At 38.2% G+C, this 18,975-nt stretch overlaps 1 protein-coding gene across 1 annotated transcript in view; it reads left to right on the top strand.

Moving 5' to 3' along the window:
* Window positions 1–18,975, top strand: part of THSD7B (thrombospondin type 1 domain containing 7B) — a 744,220-nt gene that overhangs the window by 252,742 nt on the left and 472,503 nt on the right. The window contains 1 exon segment of the mRNA XM_030327713.1: window positions 12,296–12,451. Coding sequence (XP_030183573.1) covers window positions 12,296–12,451 — 156 coding nt within the window.

The following is an 18,975-nucleotide window of genomic DNA, read 5'->3' on the forward strand; positions in this document are numbered from 1 at the left end:
GTGGGAGGGAGGGGAGGGTGGGGGATGGTTATTGAGGAGGGCACCTTTTGGGATGAGCACTGGGTGTTGTATGGAAACCAATTTGACAATAAATTTCATATATTGGGGGAAAAAAAAGAAGTAAGTAATCCATCTCTAATAATGGGGTTTTTGCCCATCTAACTGAGAAGGAGAATACCCATTTCCTGGAGAAGAACATCATCTCCATGATAAAATATGCCTTGAATGAATGTAAAGTATAAATGTGAATGGGATATGATAAGGTTAATGAAGGATTGATTGATTGATTTAGTTAGAGGCAGCATAAATGAGTAAACTGAATATTAGGACAGAAGATTCTAGATTGATACTTCCACTAACTATCTGTTGGTCTTGGATAAGTCACATACCACTTTGGTCCTTGATTTGCTCATTTACATAAACAGGATATTGTATAAGATATCATTAAGAATCTCTTCCATTCCAAGATTCCAGGAAGGAGCATATGTTTGAAAGGAAGAGATTTTCTAAGTAGGCTACTATTTTCTTTAGGATCTGGCTCTTTGAGACATAAAACTTCCTTAGACCATGAGTGTCAATTGAGGAAAAAAAAAATGAGAAGTCTCTCTTCTCTAAAAATGTAGCAACATATATATATATATGTGTATATATATATGTATATATATACACACATGTGTATATATACATGCATATATATATACACACATGTGTGTATATATACATGCATATATATGTATATATATACATATACATATACATATACATATGATCATTACAAATATAAAATTAAGAAAATAATTCTAGATGAAATGTGTCATATAATTAATTGACAATCAATATTAAGTCAAGAGGACAAAATTGGTTACTTCTACTACTAGAAGATGTGGTCTTATCTTTTGTCTCAGGACAAGTAATATGTCAGAGAGTGGAAATGGTGGTGTTGTGAGTGTGTGTCCTGTTTGGATTCTGTTGAGTTAGATTGGAAGCAAGATGATTTTGGGTAGGTAGTGCTGGTCTTCAGATGAGGTACTTCCAGATTCTCTGTAATCTCCCATGGAGAGAGCTCCTGAAGGCTCTCTGAATTTTGTGCTATATTCACTACTTTAAGGGTTTTGAGCTACCAAAGGTCTGAAAATTTTCTGAACAACCCCTACTATTCTTTCAGTGTTCCCCTCCTCCCAAATAATAGTCATAACAAACATGTCTTACCTTTAGGCTTCATTTAGGTTGAACCACACAGTGTTTGTTAGAGCACCTGAATTAACAAAATATAAATACTAAAAAAAAATTAATGATTGCTGCATGTAACCACATCTCTTTTTATGTAGTAAAAATCAATATTATTTTGAAAAATCTATATGATTTTGAAAATAGGTAATAACCCTTTAAGAGTCAATGTTTAGTTGAATTTAGGAACCTATAAATACATCCATGCTGCTTTTTAAAAAAAAAATTTGTTTAAGTTTATTTATATTTGAGAGAGACAGAGACAGCATGAGTGGGAGAGGGTCAGAGAGAGAGGAGACAGAGAATCCCAAGCAGGCTCCATGCTGCCAGTGTAGAACCCGACTCAGGGTTCAAGCCCATGAAACTGCGAGATCACATCCTGAGCTGAAACCAAGAGTCAGATGCTTAACTGACGGAGCCACCCAGAAGCTCTATCCATGCTGCTTTTAATATAAAATCAACTAACTGCATTTTTAAATTGAATAATTATTCAGTGCTTTCTCTCTCAAATTAAGACTTCATAGAAGGCAGTTATAATGTTTTAAAAACATAAATCACTGTCCTTTTGATCTCGTAGCCTATTTTGCTGTGATGATGTATGGAAATGTAAAAAAATATATAAAAATATATAAAATTTTGATATAAAAATGTATAAAAAATGCAACTTAAAATTTTTTTTAATGTTTTATTTATTATTGAGAGAGACGGAGAGAAAGCAGGGGAGGGGCAGAGACAGGGAGAACAGAATCTGAAGCAGGCTCCAGGCTCTGAGCTGTCAGCACAGAGCCCAGTGCGGGGCTGGAACTCACAAACCGTGAGATCATGACCTGAGCCAAAGTCGGATGCTTAACTGACTGAGCCACCCAGGCACCCCCAAAAAATGCAACTTCCTAAGGCAGTTTTTAATAATATGATTAGTATTTAAGCAAAAAAAAATATAAATAAATACAATTATGCAACATATCGGCTATTTAAAATTTTATTCTCTGAATGCATCAGAAAATAACATACCTTATTGGTTAATAGAATTATCTTTCGCTTATTGCAATGAAAATATCAGCATATAGACTCCAACTTCAAGAAAAACACAGGTATTTAGAAGCACTGTAGTCAAATTAAAAAGATAGACTCTAGCCTGGAGCCATGGAAATGTGTGATGAATCCAATAGGTTTGGATTTAGAGCCTTGAGCTGGAAGAGTCTAATATGGTGTTGAAGAGAGCAAACCAGAATCACACTGGCTGGGTTCAAGTCCTGCCTCTGCGGGTATACTGATTACTGAAGCTTGAGACTATTTATTTTTTAATTTTTTAAACATTATTATTAATTTTTGTGAGATAGAGCGTGAGCAGAGGAGGAGCAGAGAGAGAGGGAGACACAGAATCTGAAGCCGGCTCCATGCTCCAGTCTGTCAGCACAGAGCCCAACCAGGGGCTCAAACCCACAGAGGATGAGATCATGACCTGAGCCGAAATCGGACGCTCAACCAGCGTCCCCACCCAGGCGTCCCCAAAGCTTGAGCATACTTTTACACATTCATTTGTCTCACCGGTAACTGAAGATGCTAGTAGTACTTACTTCAATACAACCTTTTGCTAATTAAATCAGAATACATTTGTAAATTGGTCAGCACTCAATTTAAGTTCAGTATGTGTTCTACTCCATTCATTCCCAGTGGGGGATGATACCTCCCCGAAGGGGACAAAAATTGGTTCATGGAATGTAAAAAAAATCTTACACTTTTTATATATAAAGCATATACATATACACAGTATATTTGTGGTGTGAAAATGCCATGGGGGAGGGAAGGGCCTTTAGGGAAAATGTGTTTACAAAAGGCTCCTTAGGAAGGATAGAATGTAACAAACGTGAGAAGCATTGGCTAGTCCTTATATTTTACAGAAGCTCACATGCTAAGAAATTTACCCGATCCACATAGCAGTAGATTCTCAGTGTAATGGTTTTTTAAAAATAATCATATTTGCCAATTGGTTTTTTTTTTAAATGGTACTCCATAAATTATTTAGAGTACTGATTCCCCAACCTGCTAATTAAAAAGATTTTTGAAGATATAAATTTTTACTGTACTCTCTGCTGCCCCTTTACCAATTTTGACCCAGTGTTTCTGAGTTGGGACTGTTAGGCTCTATTGGGTTAGGCAGGTTGAAAGCTACTAATTTACAATGTTGGCCTTGACCTAATGAAGAGCTAGCTATGTAGTATAGGACTTGCGATGCTTGAATAGGCCTGGGAGGAAGGAGCTTTCATCCAGCTTTGCAATGCAAAGGTTTTGGTTTGAAAGTTTTGTTTTGCTTCAAAAATGTATAATGCAGTTCCTCACACAAAAGAATGAACTGTTCTGCCTTTTAAAAATTATTATGCGGTGTCTCATTCGTATCACTACTTAGGGGCCTGGTGAATCCCACGAGCCTTCCTTTGAAGTTGAATTAACTTGTTCAGTCTAAAATGATTTGCAAATATAAAGTAGCATATGCTAACAAGGATATCAGGTACAGTGAGGCCTTCAGTATCCCTTCCTTTAAAAACAGGACAGTGTGCATATTTATTTTAGAGACAAAGAGTTCTTCTCCTGGCCCTCTAAAATAAGTACCACATATTTTCCCTTCTTTTTCTTTTTTTTCTTTTCTTTTCTTTTCTTTTCTTTTCTTTTCTTTTCTTCTCTCTCTCTTTTTTTTAAGAGCGTTAAGAGCTCTTGGGGCTTTGGAGTTTGTGATATTGTTTTTAGAGATTTGTGTTGCCTCAGAGAATATGGATTTCCCCTTCTGGTTACCATTATTATAAGTTTCCATTCAGTTACATCCAGGTTCAAATACCCACCTTCTAAACCCACACAGACAAAGGTCCACCTTGCTTGCTTCTGGGGAACTAATAGGGCATCTTGTGACAGTTCTGAAGTCTGGGAGACCCAGCTCTGCTTTCTGCTGTCTCCTTCTCACCCTCCTTACCAGATCTTCCTGCTTCCTTTTCTTCCTCTGAGACTTCTGTATCTCAACTATGTTTTTTTTTTTCTTTTATTTCTCAAAACATCCTCTTCTGACCAGGTTTTTGCCCAGTGGACTTAGGGCACCCTCCTGTCACCTCTGCCCTTTCTCAGTTGCTGGGTTGGATATGGTGATAAAGAGAGAGGACTGTGCTAGGGATACTGTGTGTACCCAGTGGAAGGTGAGCTGGGCACACATTTGCTACTCTTCACTGGTTTCACTCTACAGTTGCCTTAATGGTTTCTTTGGGCATCGTTTCTCTTTAAGAAATCTTGTGAACTCATTGTAATTCCTTAGGGATGGCCCTAAACCTAAGTTTTAGGATGAAAATAGTCATAGTCTAATTTCATCCCCTCCCTCAAATCTTTACCTTTCAGAATCACATGAGAAATACCTACCTAACTCCTCATCTTCCTTTAACAACACTTTCCTTTCTTGAGGTTTGGTCTTTACTATTGATATTTTTAAATTACGTTGTTTTTTTTTTTTTTTTTTCTATTTTATCTCACTTCAGAAATTTTGGGAAGTGGACAGAATATTCATCTGTTTATTTTCCTGATCAATTATTACTGTTACAGCAGGGGTTTTTCTATCATAATTTTTATTACAAATACAAAATCATAGTATAGTGTAGTATTAGAGAATAGGGGCTTTTAAGAACCCTGGACCTGTGTTGGTCACTTATTAGCTTTGTCATTTTGGACAAATAATTTATCCCCAGCTATGTCATCTACAGAATGGAAATGATAATGATACTTATTTCCAATGATCATGATGAATGAATGAGAAGTTGCATGTAAGTCCGTTGCACAGCGCCTACAACCAAGTAGGTTACTAGTGTGTATTAGGCTATAATTACTAACCTTAATCAGTAAAATAGGCATTTATGGTCATTCCTGGGAACACTTTTCTTATTCAGCTCTTCCCATTGGTTCTATGGGAAGATGAACTCCAGGTTTCAAATCTGTGAGTATGAGGAGGACTTTTGCATGAGAACCCTTTTAAAAACTGTACTTTCCCCATGTTGCATACTTACGCCACTGACATCCTGCGAAATTCTTCCTCTTACCTGCCTCTTTGCCTTTTCACTTTTTCTCCTTGCCTGACCACTTCCCCACCTTTCATTGATCTCCTTTCTATCCTCTCTCATCAATAATGGTATTTTTAACTTCGTACGCTGTGAAAGATGCCATTTAGGTCAGCTTTTGCTCCTTCCACTCTTTCTATACCTTACTTTTAGGTGCGAGCTAAAAGGCTGAAAAACAATTAGAAAGAAATCCTCAGAAGAGGAATAGAGAGAATATATGATAATAGAAATATATGAATATCAGGCCAAAGGCTGCTATATTATGTAATTATTTGATATTGATTCTGATTACTTTCCGAAATTGTACAGCTACCTCATTTATTTTGCCTTCATTTGTATTCTGAATCTTGTTTTCCATCTTCACCTATAGTGTTTTTACTCTGTAGCATTAAGGAAATCACTAGGCATTTTCTGAGTGGCTTTATGAAATGAATGAAATTTGGAAAACTCTCTGATATGTGGTCACATTTCATGTAATTATTTCTAATTGCTGGAATTATTTTTAGATTCACAGTACATACACATGCATCTTCCTGCCAAATTGTATTGCACAGAAGTTTGCCAAGAGAGTCACAATATGGCTAAAATTAAGCTTTATTAGGTATAATAGGATGAGATGTGATTTAATTCTTTAAGCTGCCTATAAGTGCTAGAAGACAGATTGCTTTTATTCCATCCACTAAGTTAAAAGAATGATCCATTATTTTGCAAATCCCAGTGGCAAAAGGCAATTGAAATAATACATGAAGCTTCTTGAAGGAAAATAGCTTTCTGGTTAAAATTGTAATATTATTTATCTTTCCCCTTCAACCATTTGACTCCTTCAGTCTGTAGAAGAGGCCTATTTATTTTAGCAGTAAGGTAGATTGAATTTCTGCCAAGTCAGTATACTCCCTAAATGAATATGTCAGAGGCAATATTGTTTCTCAAAAATCATTTAGAAAGCAGCATTTTTACATAAGTAGGCTCTTTCATTAGTTTTGAATTAAATCTTAGCAATTGCTGTTTCTATTATGGTTGTTCTTGGAGAGCCCATGGAATGAGGGGATTCTGAGCTTTAAGTGAAAATTCCCTTTGGGGTTTACAGTGCCTGCATTTGTTTTGGAAAATTGAAATGAATATGACTTTTTTGTCTAGCTTCTTCCTGAAGGCTTATGTCATTCTAGAAATCAAGTATCTTACGTAAAATCAACTGTAGATGGAATAAATTGTTTGCAGGAGGACTTTGCTATCCCTAAGATAAAAAGCAGCAAAACAGTCCAGGTTTCAAGAGTTCCCAGGAAGTAGCAAGCATCACCTCTAGTTTCTTTTCATCTCCACCTCCTTGAAAATAGTAGGAAAAAAAAACCAGTATCTTGTGATTAATTCCTTGACCATCTTTAAGACACTTCTTTCTGTGAAGAAAGAAAGGTGAGCTCCATTATGCCATGGCAGAATTACCTCAAACACCTTCTGAATTTTCAAAGACTGACTTTATTTTTCATCCAGTAATAGATATATTAAAAAAACAAGAAAATGCCACTGGATCCTGTGATAGCTCTTTTTACTTTAAGCAAATAGAACTCATTTTTGCAAATTAAAGGGTACTAGGTTATTAGTTATAATTAATTAAATATTATTTTGCAATTTCAGTTCAGTCTCTTCTTGAGGAATTAAGAGGTGTTGATATTTAGATCTTACAAAATGGTAATCAATAGGGGTGGGGGATAATATACTCGTATTGAATCTTTGCCAACTTATTTCTGTGCTAATTCAAATTAGTTCAGATTAGAGCTTGATTTAGTTTCAAAAAATAAAATGTGAAGGTACCCATTTTTCTTTACAATGGCAGTCATATGCTAATGTCACAACAGGCATTTTTCTTCTTAATTACAAATCGTTTTGATTGAATTTGTATGTTCATCTGAAATCACCTTGTCATTAAGAAAATCATGAACTTTGTACATTTCCAGAATTAAGAACAGTTTTGTGTGTGCTTATTTTTAAAAATTAAACATATCAGCTACCCAGCTTATTTTCCCTCTTATTAATTAGCATTCTGTTCATGGAACAATTCATTATTTAAGACAACTTTGCAATCATTAGTAGCAGACTTTCAAATTTCTCGTAAGTCAGGTCAATTTAGTAATTTCTTATTGCAAAGGAAAAATGCCAGGTTAGGCACCAAAATTTTCAAAGTATTAATGACTGTTGCATATGTACAATCACTTATAATATTGTAATAGCACTTGGAAAGCTACCACTATGTAGCAATCTCAATTTCTGAGTTGAAAATTATTTTGGCTCTTTAATACTTTGTGACCATGAGAAGTCTTTATATGGACTAACTTTGCTGCCTACAAAACCTAAATAGACTGTAAGACCTTGGGTAATTGCTTATCTAGTCAGGCAGTTGGTCAACACAGGAATGAATGGCAGAAGGCATCAAAGTGACATGGTCTAAAAGGCATCTGGTACAAGAGAGACAAGTACAGACCTGCACTGATTAGAGCAGGGATTCATTGCATCTGAGAAGACAGAATTGGTAAAGAGAAGTAAAGTTGTTTCAGTCAGTATATCCAGAGAAAGGATTTCACATGGGTGCAAAGACCGCAATTCTTGCTACAGACATCATGGCTGGAGTTTGGCCAAGTAAAGTGCACAAACCATCCAAATTCAGGTGGCCCATCTCACTTCCACATCCTACCCACCTCCCAAGATTATTTTATTACAATGTGAATAGCCACAAATAAAAGAAGTAAACAATATTTTGAAGTGGACCAAACTTTGGTCTCACTACCTCTTGCTTGGTGGGGGAGGAATGGACAAGGATTTGGAGGAGTTTAAAAATAGTGATGAAGTGAAAAAAAAATAGTGATGAAGTAGGAGAAGGTTTTGGATTTTATTTAAAAGGTTATAGTGAGCCTGCAGACTTCATGGAAATCTTGGATCTGTTGTGTCACTGACTGCCTCCATTGTAGTCACTGTGATTCATAAACAAAATATCCTTACTACAAGCAACCTTGTGTGTTCTGTCTGATGGCTCCATTCCATGGAAGGAAATCCAACAGGGACAGGTAGAGGTGAGTCAACCACCTGAGACAAGGCTCAAGTTCTGCTCTGCCTGAATTTGCTAACTACCTAATGTCTTTGGTAAAGACTACTTAATGTCTCAGTTTTTTGGTAAAATTGATGAATTAAACTAAATTAGCTCTAAAGCTTTTTTCTAGGTCTAAATAGTCAATAGGTATAGAAATATTCTCTGTTTGCTATTGTTAGGGAGAAAACTACCTAAGTGGTCTGAAACTGGTAAGTGCTTTGTGACTTGCTTATGATTTATTTCCAGAACAAATGTTGCCCAGAGGGTCTGAGATACAGATAGGTTGGCCCAAGTACATTGATTCAATGCTCAGATGAAGCATCTTAGACATGTTGCCTGAGACTGGGATAATTTATCTGTATGGATTAAGATCTACTGTCTGTCAAAACAGTAGGTGCTAAAAAGGCACGAGTGTTCTGACAAATGGCCTCATTTCCACCCCTGGGCCTCATAATTTTGTCACTTAATAGTCTCCAGGGAACCCCACTCCCTCCAGCTCCTCTCTTGCATAGTATGTCCCTCCCTGCTTCCAAATCTTAGGCATACCCTTATCACTAATATCCAGCAGTCAACTGATTGACAGTTAAGTATTTATCAAAGGGGACCTGGGGTGACTTAACCCCATACCTCCCAAACATTCTTAAAGCTCTCCAAAAACATGTCAGATAAACATAATGATCTATAAAAACAATGTCTTTGACATAGGACAAATTCCCAGTCTCTTTCCAGTTGTACTGCCAATATGAAAGCTTACTTATTACACAGACATTCAGGAGCTTATAATGATATTAGTGAAGGTCTCCTCTGGGCATAGGTGCTGCAGTGGTAGATTGATTAGTTTCAACTGCAGGGCTCAACCTCAAAAAAGTTGTAGCAGCACATGTCTCCTGGGTCTTGGAGCTGAGAAGTTGGGGTATCTTCTAAGCATTGATCACCAGACACCTAAAGTCTGTCTGGTGTTGTAGTAAGACAAAGGAAAAGAGAAATAGCAGTAATAGCTTTCTAGTCTTGTTGTTGGGCCTCATGGATTCATGTATGATTAGTATTAACTCACACAGAAATATGGGTTCCATGGGGACAGAGTCTGTTTTACTCACTATTCTGGTTTCAGCACCTAATACAGGGTTGACACATCGTAGGTACTTATCAGTGTACGTTGAATATCCTATGATGAGGCCACATAGTGCAGTGATTAAGAGCACAGACTCTGGAGCCAGGCTGCCTGAGATCCCCATCTCAGCTCTGCAACTGACTAAGATTGTGGGCAAGTGAGTAAACATTTCTGTGTTACAGATTCTCCATTAAAAAAAAAAAATAATGTTTATTTATTTTTGAGAGAGAGACAGAGTGTGAGTTGGGGAGAGGCAGAGAGAGAGACACAAAATCCAAAGCAGGCTCCAGGCTCTGAGCTGCCAGCACAGAGCCCAAAGTGAGGCTCGAATCCATGAACCATGAGATCATGACCTGAGCCAAAGTTGGATGCTTAACCGACTGAGTCACCCAGGCGCCCCTGGATTCTCCATTTTTAAACTTGAAATAGTAATAATATATATCTCAAAGTTATGCAGGTTAAATGAATTGATGTTTGTAACCAGTGCCTGGCATGCACTGTAAATGTGTGTTAAATAACTAGATTAATTAGTTTACAGCCCCACTTCCTTTACCATCACTACTTAGGTTTTTTTTGGGGGGGAGAGTAACATTTGAGTTTGTGAGAACATATGATAACAAGCACAGGCCCAGACCCAAAGGCATTTCTGTCTTAAGACCTCTGGGTGTGCAGCTTTCCATTCCTGCAACGCTCTGAAGCATCACTTTCCATCAATTTCGCTAATGTGCTACTTGACTTACCCTTCTTGATTGAGAGCTCCTTGAAAGCAGACACCATCCAAGAGGGTATGATTTAAAGTGGGTACTGATGGTTTTAGAATGGATGCATGATGTAGTCAGTGAATGGCAATCTTGTGTGTTTTCTCTTGCTCACCCCTGGGAAAGGAATCACAGACCCCTTACCCAACTTAAGGGGGTGGTGGTGGTGGTGGTGGTTGGCCTTCTTTTCTCTCTCTTTCTCTCTCTTTTTCATTTTATTGAAGTATATTGAGATTCTTCTTTATCCACAATGCACCAGTGTCATAGGTACGTTCTATTCCTGGTCACTCTAACCTTCCATCTCACTGTCATTCTGGCCAACCGAATCTCTGTTTGATCACCACCTCTGCTCAGCCTTCCCAGTAACATAGCGATTGACCCCAGTTTTGTTCTCTCTTCCTATCCTCACCTCCTCCACATGGCTTGTGATCTTTGACATTTACATTGGCCATGTTGCTTTGCCCTTGTCTTTTATTTTAAGTCAGGTCACATCCTTTGGTAAAATATACAAGACTTAGTCAGAAACAAAGCATTCTTATTTTTGTTCATGAACTTGTTTTTCCTGTTCACCTTCATAAGCACCTGAAGCTGCCCCACTGTTCGTTGGAAACACATCTTTCCCCATGGGAACTTCTAGAAAACACACAACTTCTAGAAAACACTATTTTAAATTTTGCTGTTATTTTCATTTATGTTCAAGTTTCTGCTGGTCCAAGATGTGATTTCTTGCTGTCTTTACCACATTGAATTCACATCCATGTAAAGAGTGAAGAAGCAAAGTAGATAGTGTGATTTACCACCCAGTCCTGTCACACCCGTCTTTGTCTTTGAAGCACTTTTAATCTGCTTAACCGGAGGACATGACATATGGGAAATATTTAGACAGTAGTACAAGTCATTTCATTAGATAAAACTGTCTGAACTTAAACCATTTGTTCACAAACTCTGAATTGCTCCAAAACCACCTTAGTGTGAGATCACTCTGTCCAAGGCTTGTTATGCATTTGGCTATTCTTTTATTGTGTCATTTGTATCCTAACTACTATCAGGAGCTCATCTTTTTCATTTTCTGTGTATTTTCATGGTGCCCAGAATGGATCTGCATGGAAAAGTCACTTGGTGAATGCCACTCATGGCCAGATGGTCACTGCATCCTGAAGTGACCCAGTTCTGGGCACACTCTGGGTGCAGGTGCACAAAGAAGGGCTGGAAGCCTCCTGGTTTGGCATCTACCCATGGCTTCTCAGACATTCTTTGTGCTTCTGGATAGCCTCACTAATGAAACTGACTTTGAGGGGCTAATTCTGCAGCCACAGATCCTGACTTTTCTTCTTTCCGAAGAACCATTTTTCTGCTCTGTCTTTGAGAGCTCCACCCCTCAGGGGAGTAGATTAGTTATGCTAAACACGCCACCTCAGAGGTTTGATTTTGATTTTTTTTGCAGAAACTCAGTCATTTCTATAGTGGAGATAGACTCATCTTGAAACTTCACAAAGCCATTTAATTTGTTTAAATCATAACTCTAGATAATTTGTATCTATATTTCCAGTCCTCTCTTGAATTCCCAGGGAATACTCTGTGAAGCAGGAAACTCAGTGAATGCCCTTTGTGCTATATATATCTTTTTACCTTTTTTCACCCAAAATGCTAATGGCATAGAGCTAAGCAACAAGTATGGGAGAGTGTTTATGTTTTGTTTCTATATACTATTGAACCATGTGGGCAAGGTAGGCACACAAATAAAGACATTAGTAATTCTAGAATGTGGGTGCCCAGGTGACTCAGTCGGATAGGTGCCTGACTCTTGATATCAGCTCAGGTCATGACTTCATGGTTTGTGAGTTCAAACCCATCATCAGACTGCACTGACCATGCAGAGTCTGCTTGCGATTCTCTCTCTCCTTCTTTCTCTGCCCCTCCCCTGCTCTCTCTCTCTCTCTCTCTCTCTCTCTCAAAGTAAATAGATGAACTTAAGATAATGATAATAATTTTAGAATGTGACACAGATCATTATTTTTTTTCTGTTTTTTAGTCTCTAGACCTGTGAAAAAGACATTATGTCTGGGACCTGCCCCTCCAGCCTCTCAGCTCTGCAATATCCCCTGCTCTACCAACTGTATAGTATCTTCCTGGTCTGCCTGGGGCCTGTGCATCCATGAAAACTGCCACGATCCTCAGGGGAGAAAAGGTGAGTGTCTTGTTTGTGTGTGCTTCATTTACTTCCTTTGTACACACAATTCATTTACTTCCAGTGTACACACAATTATTCTGGTAGCTAAGTAGCCGATTAAGCCTGCTTAAGACAATATTTGTTTGTAAAATGCAGATAACTAGCTCAAGCCTGACAGCATTCAGCTATTAGGGAGGCCGTTGGGGAGATTTCTATGGAGCAAGAATCTGACCTTTATTGACCTTCCTGTTAGGCTCCTAGCTGTGAAATGACTATCACTCAAATAGGATCTAACAATGTTTTGTATGTGTAATGCTTATACTGAAGAAATTAGACATGATTTCTGTAACCACATCAGGAAACAACTGTTGTGCATATCTATTTATTTTCAGATTTCCACATGCTGACTTTGATGTTCTATTTCAGATTTTCACGAGGGGCATTTATGCATGTTGTTTGCTTTTTGATGTCCTTGGGCTTAAAGTGAAATCTTCAAACTTTATGGGTGTATTTAATTTTGTAGGTCTCTGTAGTCTTGTTTCCTTTACTTTGCTGTTATATACACATCTTCATCTTCCAAAGTTCATTTTTAGTGATGCCTTGACTTTTCTTTCATTAACCCTCCAGTTTGTATTAATATTATAGCCCCTAAATAGCAATAAAAAGGAAATACTTCTTTTTCTGAGAAAAAAAAAATGAGCTCCCAAAATTTAAGTTGTGTTTGCTAAGCACTAATCCTAGCTGTCATATAAAGAAAGAATACATGGCCAAGTGCTTGATGCTATAAACTTGGTACTCTCAGCTTAATTCTGTGTCCATTTGAAAACGCACATTTCAGAGGGCACCTGGGTGGCTCAGTTGGTTGAGCATCTGACTTTGGCTCAGGTCATGATCTGACGTGAGTTAACGTCAGTTAACTCATTAACCATGAATTTGAGCCCTGCATCAGGCTCGCTGCTGTCAGCACAGAGCCCCCTTCAGATCCTCTCTTCCCCTCTCTCTGCCCGTCCTGTGATCATGCTCTGTCTCTCAAAAATAAATGAACATAAAAAAAAGAAAACCCACACTTCATCAATTCCCAGATTTCTCACATGCATCCACGTGCGTGTCCAAGTTCACACACCTGTGCCTCTGGGCTTTTCTCTCTCTCTCTCTTTTTCAATGTTTGTTTATTTATTTATTCTTTCCACACTTCAGGTTTCTAGATCTAATTATGTCACAAAATTGGTGTGTACATTTTATGTGGAGGAATTTTTTTCCCTCCAAAACATTGTAATAAAACAGTATAGTGCATTATAAAGGATGGGATCTTATTTTTATGATCAATTAATTTTGTCTAGCTTCATTGAAATACAATTGACATATAATATTGTGTAATTTTAAGGTATACACCATACTGATTTGATATAAATGTATATAGCAAAATGATTGCCACAATAAGGTTAGTTAGTACATCCATCACCTCACATAGTTACCTTTATCCTGTGGGAAGAACTTTTAAGATCTACTGTCTATACTGCCATGTTCATTGCAGTGTTATCCACAATAATAAAGTAAAAGTAAAGACCAAGCAACTACTAATGCATAAATGGATAAAGGAAATGTGATACACACACACACACACACACACACACACACACACACACACATATATATGAGTGAGTATATAGGAATATTATTTAGCCATAAAAAGAAGGAAATCCTGCCATTGTGACAACATGGAAGAAAGTTTAGGACATTATACAAAGTGTTACAAGTCATACAGAAAAAAGACAAATCTTGTGTGATCTCACTTATAAGTAGATTCTTAAAAAAACCCTGAAATTATAGTAACAGAGAGTAAAATGGTGGTTGCCAGGGTCTGGCTGGTGGAGAAGATGGGGAGATGTTGATCAAAGGGTCCAAACTTCAAATTATAAGGTTAGTAAGTTCTGAGGATCCAATGTACAGCATTATGAGCATAATCAAAAATATTGTATTCAGTTTAAAGTTGCTAAGAGAGTAAATCTTTAAAATTCTTACCATGAAAAAGAAAAAAAATTAATTTTGATTTTAGATAGTAGGTAAAGTAGAAAAACATGTCTTCCTTAATGCTTCTGGGAAGAGTCATGAATCTCCTTGGCTGCTTTGTGTCATATGCTAACCCTGACCCAGTCATTCTAATTGGCCAAATCCCAAGCATGTGACCACCACTGGAGGAAAAAGGCTCACCAAGCCTCACAGACTGAGAGTATGGGAAGGGCAGCTCCCTCAAAGAAATATGAGGTGCTGATGCTACAAGAAGGTAGAAATAATGCTGAGGTTAAACTAAATAGATATTTATTAAGTGCTTTGTCCCCTTTGTTCTGAGCCAGAGAATTTCTACAGTGATTCAGAGAATGCTCTCTTCCTCATTCTGTATTGCAATTTTTGTTATGCAAGCCAAATTTTCACAAGACCCTTTATGAAAGTGCTCTTTCAACTTTTCTTTCAATCTTCCTTTTCCACATAACCCTGACTGGTCAAGGAACTCAGCTGGAAACTCACAACATTTGGACCATTCCACGTGTCCCTTTGGCTCAAGATGCTTTAATGCCAAAGCTTTTCTTCATTAGTCCCTATTCCTCTCTTGTATGAGTCAACTCTTGCAATTGCACCCTGGTCCTTAATTCATTAGACATCACCTGTTGCGAGTTAAATTGTGCCCTTCATAAAACAAACAAACAAAAAAACACCTTCATTCCTAACACCTTGTATATGTGAATGTGACCTTATTTGGAAATAAGGTCTAATGGCTGATGTCCTTATACCATGAGGGAAATTTTGACACAGTGATACACAGGGGAAAATTTCATGTGAAGGTAGACATTAGAGTGATGCCTCTATAAGCCAAGGAATGCCAAGGATTGCCATCAACTACCAGAAGCTAGGGAGAGGTATGGGAACAGTATTTCCCTAGAACATTCAGAGGGAGCATGGCTCTACTGACACTTTGATTTAGGGCTTCTAGCCTCCAGGAATGTGAGACAAAAAAATTCTGTTGTTTTACATCACCCAGTGTGGTGCTTTGTCATGACAGCCCTAGGTTACTCTTATACTGCCCAACTTTGCATCAGCGTTTGAGCTCAGCAAGGATATAATACTTCATAATATTTCAAAACTAAAGTATAGAGAAGTTAACCAATTTGTCCTATCCCACAGTGATTTAATAATGTCCAAGCTAGCACTGAGAACCTGGGTTCCTGTCTCCCTAGTCCAGTGTTCCTTCAAACCTTGGGTTTCCTTAGTGCTTCCCTCTGTGGCCTAAGGAAGTTTGGATCAAGGCACAAGTCCAACACTGAGCTTAGCAGAGAAGCTCTCTGCCTATATGCACCACATTGGCCAGTGGGACCCATTAGTCTTGAGAGCCAATCATTGAGCCAGTATAGAAGATAAGGCATAGGGTGTGGGATTAGCTCTAGTGTATCACCTTTGAAGGGAGAGGGAAAGTAGATTGCAGCTCTGTGAGACAGGAAAGGTGTGCCAAGAACAGCTTGGGAGCAGCAGGTAACTGGAATGTGTATTTTTTTACTCAAACAATAAACTTGTCAAGAGAGGCTCAGCCTTTGGAGCTGAAGGAAAGGGTGGAGGCAGTACAACATCTCACCTGAAGGTAATAGTGTCACTGCAGCCACTTGCAGAGTGTAGGGTCATGTTGGGATTGATGAGAACCAGTCTCTGTTTTATAGAGCACATACTTAGGCTAAATGACCTGCCCTAGACACTAAATAATCACAGACAGGGGAGCATGTACACAGCAATGATTGTTATTCACATCTGGGAAGTTTGCTATTTTATAAGTGCTTCCTAGAGCAGAGACAATTTTGATTTTTAAGGTCTTGTTAAAATCTGCCGGGACCACCTGCCTCTAATCCCTCCTGGGAAAAATAAAGAATGGAGTTTTCCCTCTAGCGAAATGATTCTGTGCCTACAAAGGGACCGAGCATGTTATGATGATCTTCTTGTTAATTCTGCTGACTTGTGAACCTGAGGTCTTGGATCTTCTCGATCTCAGCCTGTCCCACGGTCCTACCATGGGGTCTCCCGGAGACGCTGACTGGCACAAACTAAATGTAGTTCAGAATTCCACGGAGGCTGGAATACACAAGCTAATGCATTAAACATCACAAAATTCTGGGGTGTAAACTGGACTGTTTAGCTTCACATTTGAATTCCCTACCCTAAAGAAATGCAGTGAACCTAGTAGCAGAAGTCTAAGATATACATACATTCTTAGATATTTTATATTCTTATATATATGGAAGGTGGAAGATTTGAGTGAAATATCAAACAACAGCAAGAAAATGAATGTGTAAAGTTGGAGATAATTACTTTTTTCTCTTTGCTGGTCTTTTCCCCAGTCACTGTGTTATTGCTTTGGTATGTTCCTTTTGTTCGCATTTAAAAAAAGAAAGTAGGAAAGAATAGGAAAGCAGTTAACGTATTACCTAATAGAAGAAATTAGTTACTCTAGAAATGATCTTAACATGGCTGTTATTCTAAGGCAGGCACACTTCAGTCAGGAATCCTGTAAGGTTTGTGGCTGTCAGCCATCTGAAATACATTAGAAAATCAGCCTCGTACCCAGCCTTCACACTTTCCACCAGGTCTGTGATAGGCAGACGAGGGGAACAGTACTCAGCAGGTTGGTACTTGTCAAGTGAAGCTAGGACACCTTTCAGAGGAATTTAAATTGGATCAGGTTTTAACATTCATTGCTTTATCTTTGATATACTCCCAGGGAGTTATAATTAGAGGCATATGAAAGAGAAATAACCTGAAAAAATTGCTGATGGGTGAACTCTACACGTAGGTATACGTTTAAAAAATTCTTTTTGATACAGTGACATACACTTATATGACATCCTTGTCCCTTTCAGACATATTCCAGAAAGACAGATACCCTTGACCACAGAAGTTGTTTTTTCTTTAATTTTTATGTTTTGAGAGAGAGAGAGAGAGAGAGAGAGAGAGAGAGAATGAGTGGGGGGGGGCAGAGAGAGAGGGAGACACAGAATCCAAAGCAGGCTCCAGGCTCTGAGCTGTCAGCACAGAGCCCGATAAGGGGCTTGAACTCACAGACTGTGAGATCGTGACCTGAGCTAAAGTCAGACGTCTAACTAACTGAACCACCCAGGCTCCCCGTACAGAAGTTTTAAAAAACAGTTTGATGGAGGTTTCCCAATACAGAGTCATATTAGGTAACTGCTTATATGATAGGACTTCAGGGATTCCTTCACCAGCCACCCCCCCCATATGGTATTACCCTCAGTCATACACCTAAAATTCTAAAATCCCCATAGGAAAAGACATTTTGAAACTGAGAAGCCATGACTGTCTTTACAAAGACAGTCTTTTATGCTCTGAAACAAATCAATTTAGATAACACAGCAAAAGCAGGAGAATACTGCATGTTTTAGATCTTTGTATAACAACGTGGGAAAATTTCCATTTTCCATCCTTGCCTGCTAGATAGATCCACTCTTAATGAGAAGTCTATAAAATCATTTTGCTTTGTTACAGAAAATATGTATGCTAATAGTTTTTTTTTTCTTTTCCCTTTTTTCCCCATATCTATGTGTGTTAGGAGAGGGGGCTGTGCCTACTTCTCCTTTTAAGTGTTGAGAGCTCTTATGCTCATGATCACCCTATCATTACTTTTTCATATTTTCTGAATTCAGAGAAGGGTGGAAAGTAATATTGATAGACTAAAATGCTACTCTTGCAGGAATGGTGGTTGATTTCTAAAGAGTTGGAATCAAGGATTCAGTGTGCTCAGGTTCTTTGGATCAAGGTTGTTACCCCATGTAAAAGGTTCCCAGAAAGGAGGAGCAAATGGGATGCTTGAGATAGAATAAGTTTCTGTCATCCTTGGCCAACCAGCAGGCTACTGCTTCAGGCCTGTCCCAGTGGAGTCAGTGGGGAGACACGGTGTTGACCATGGACAGCTCCATTTTTGGATCACTAACCCATGAGGATGTACAATCCTCAGACCTGAATTTACCTCCTGAGTCTCCTTTCATTTTTCCATGGCTTCATTTAAAAAACTTTGACCCATATTCTGCCATCTGTGCTTCTTCCCTTTTCTCTTCCCAACCCACAATTCACTCTTTTCTAATTCAGTAGAATATATACTATGCCAGTAGACTATATACTAAACTTTGGGTTCATAAAAGAAAAAAAAAAAAAAACCTTGCAAATACCAGTTTCGTTAAAGGTGAATTGACTCTGTGGTCAGGAAGTGATTATTAAAACTCCTTGCTACTTAGTACCTAAAATATCACTATCCAATCTGTATACCTCCATTTTAAGGAAATGACCCATAGGCCCTGCAGATTCATTATATGAGGTGGGGCTAGAACACATCATACACAAGAGCTGATTTAAATTCTTTCTTATGAAGAGGTAATGACTCAAAATTCCTTGGCTGAATTTCATACATATCCATTTAATCAATAATGTGCTTTGGGAGCAGTGATAAAGTATCATTAATCTTAGTTTTCACATGCATAAAATGAGAATAG

The sequence above is a fragment of the Lynx canadensis genome, chromosome C1 (genome assembly GCF_007474595.2).
Source record: "Lynx canadensis isolate LIC74 chromosome C1, mLynCan4.pri.v2, whole genome shotgun sequence".
Taxonomy (NCBI): domain Eukaryota; kingdom Metazoa; phylum Chordata; class Mammalia; order Carnivora; family Felidae; genus Lynx; species Lynx canadensis.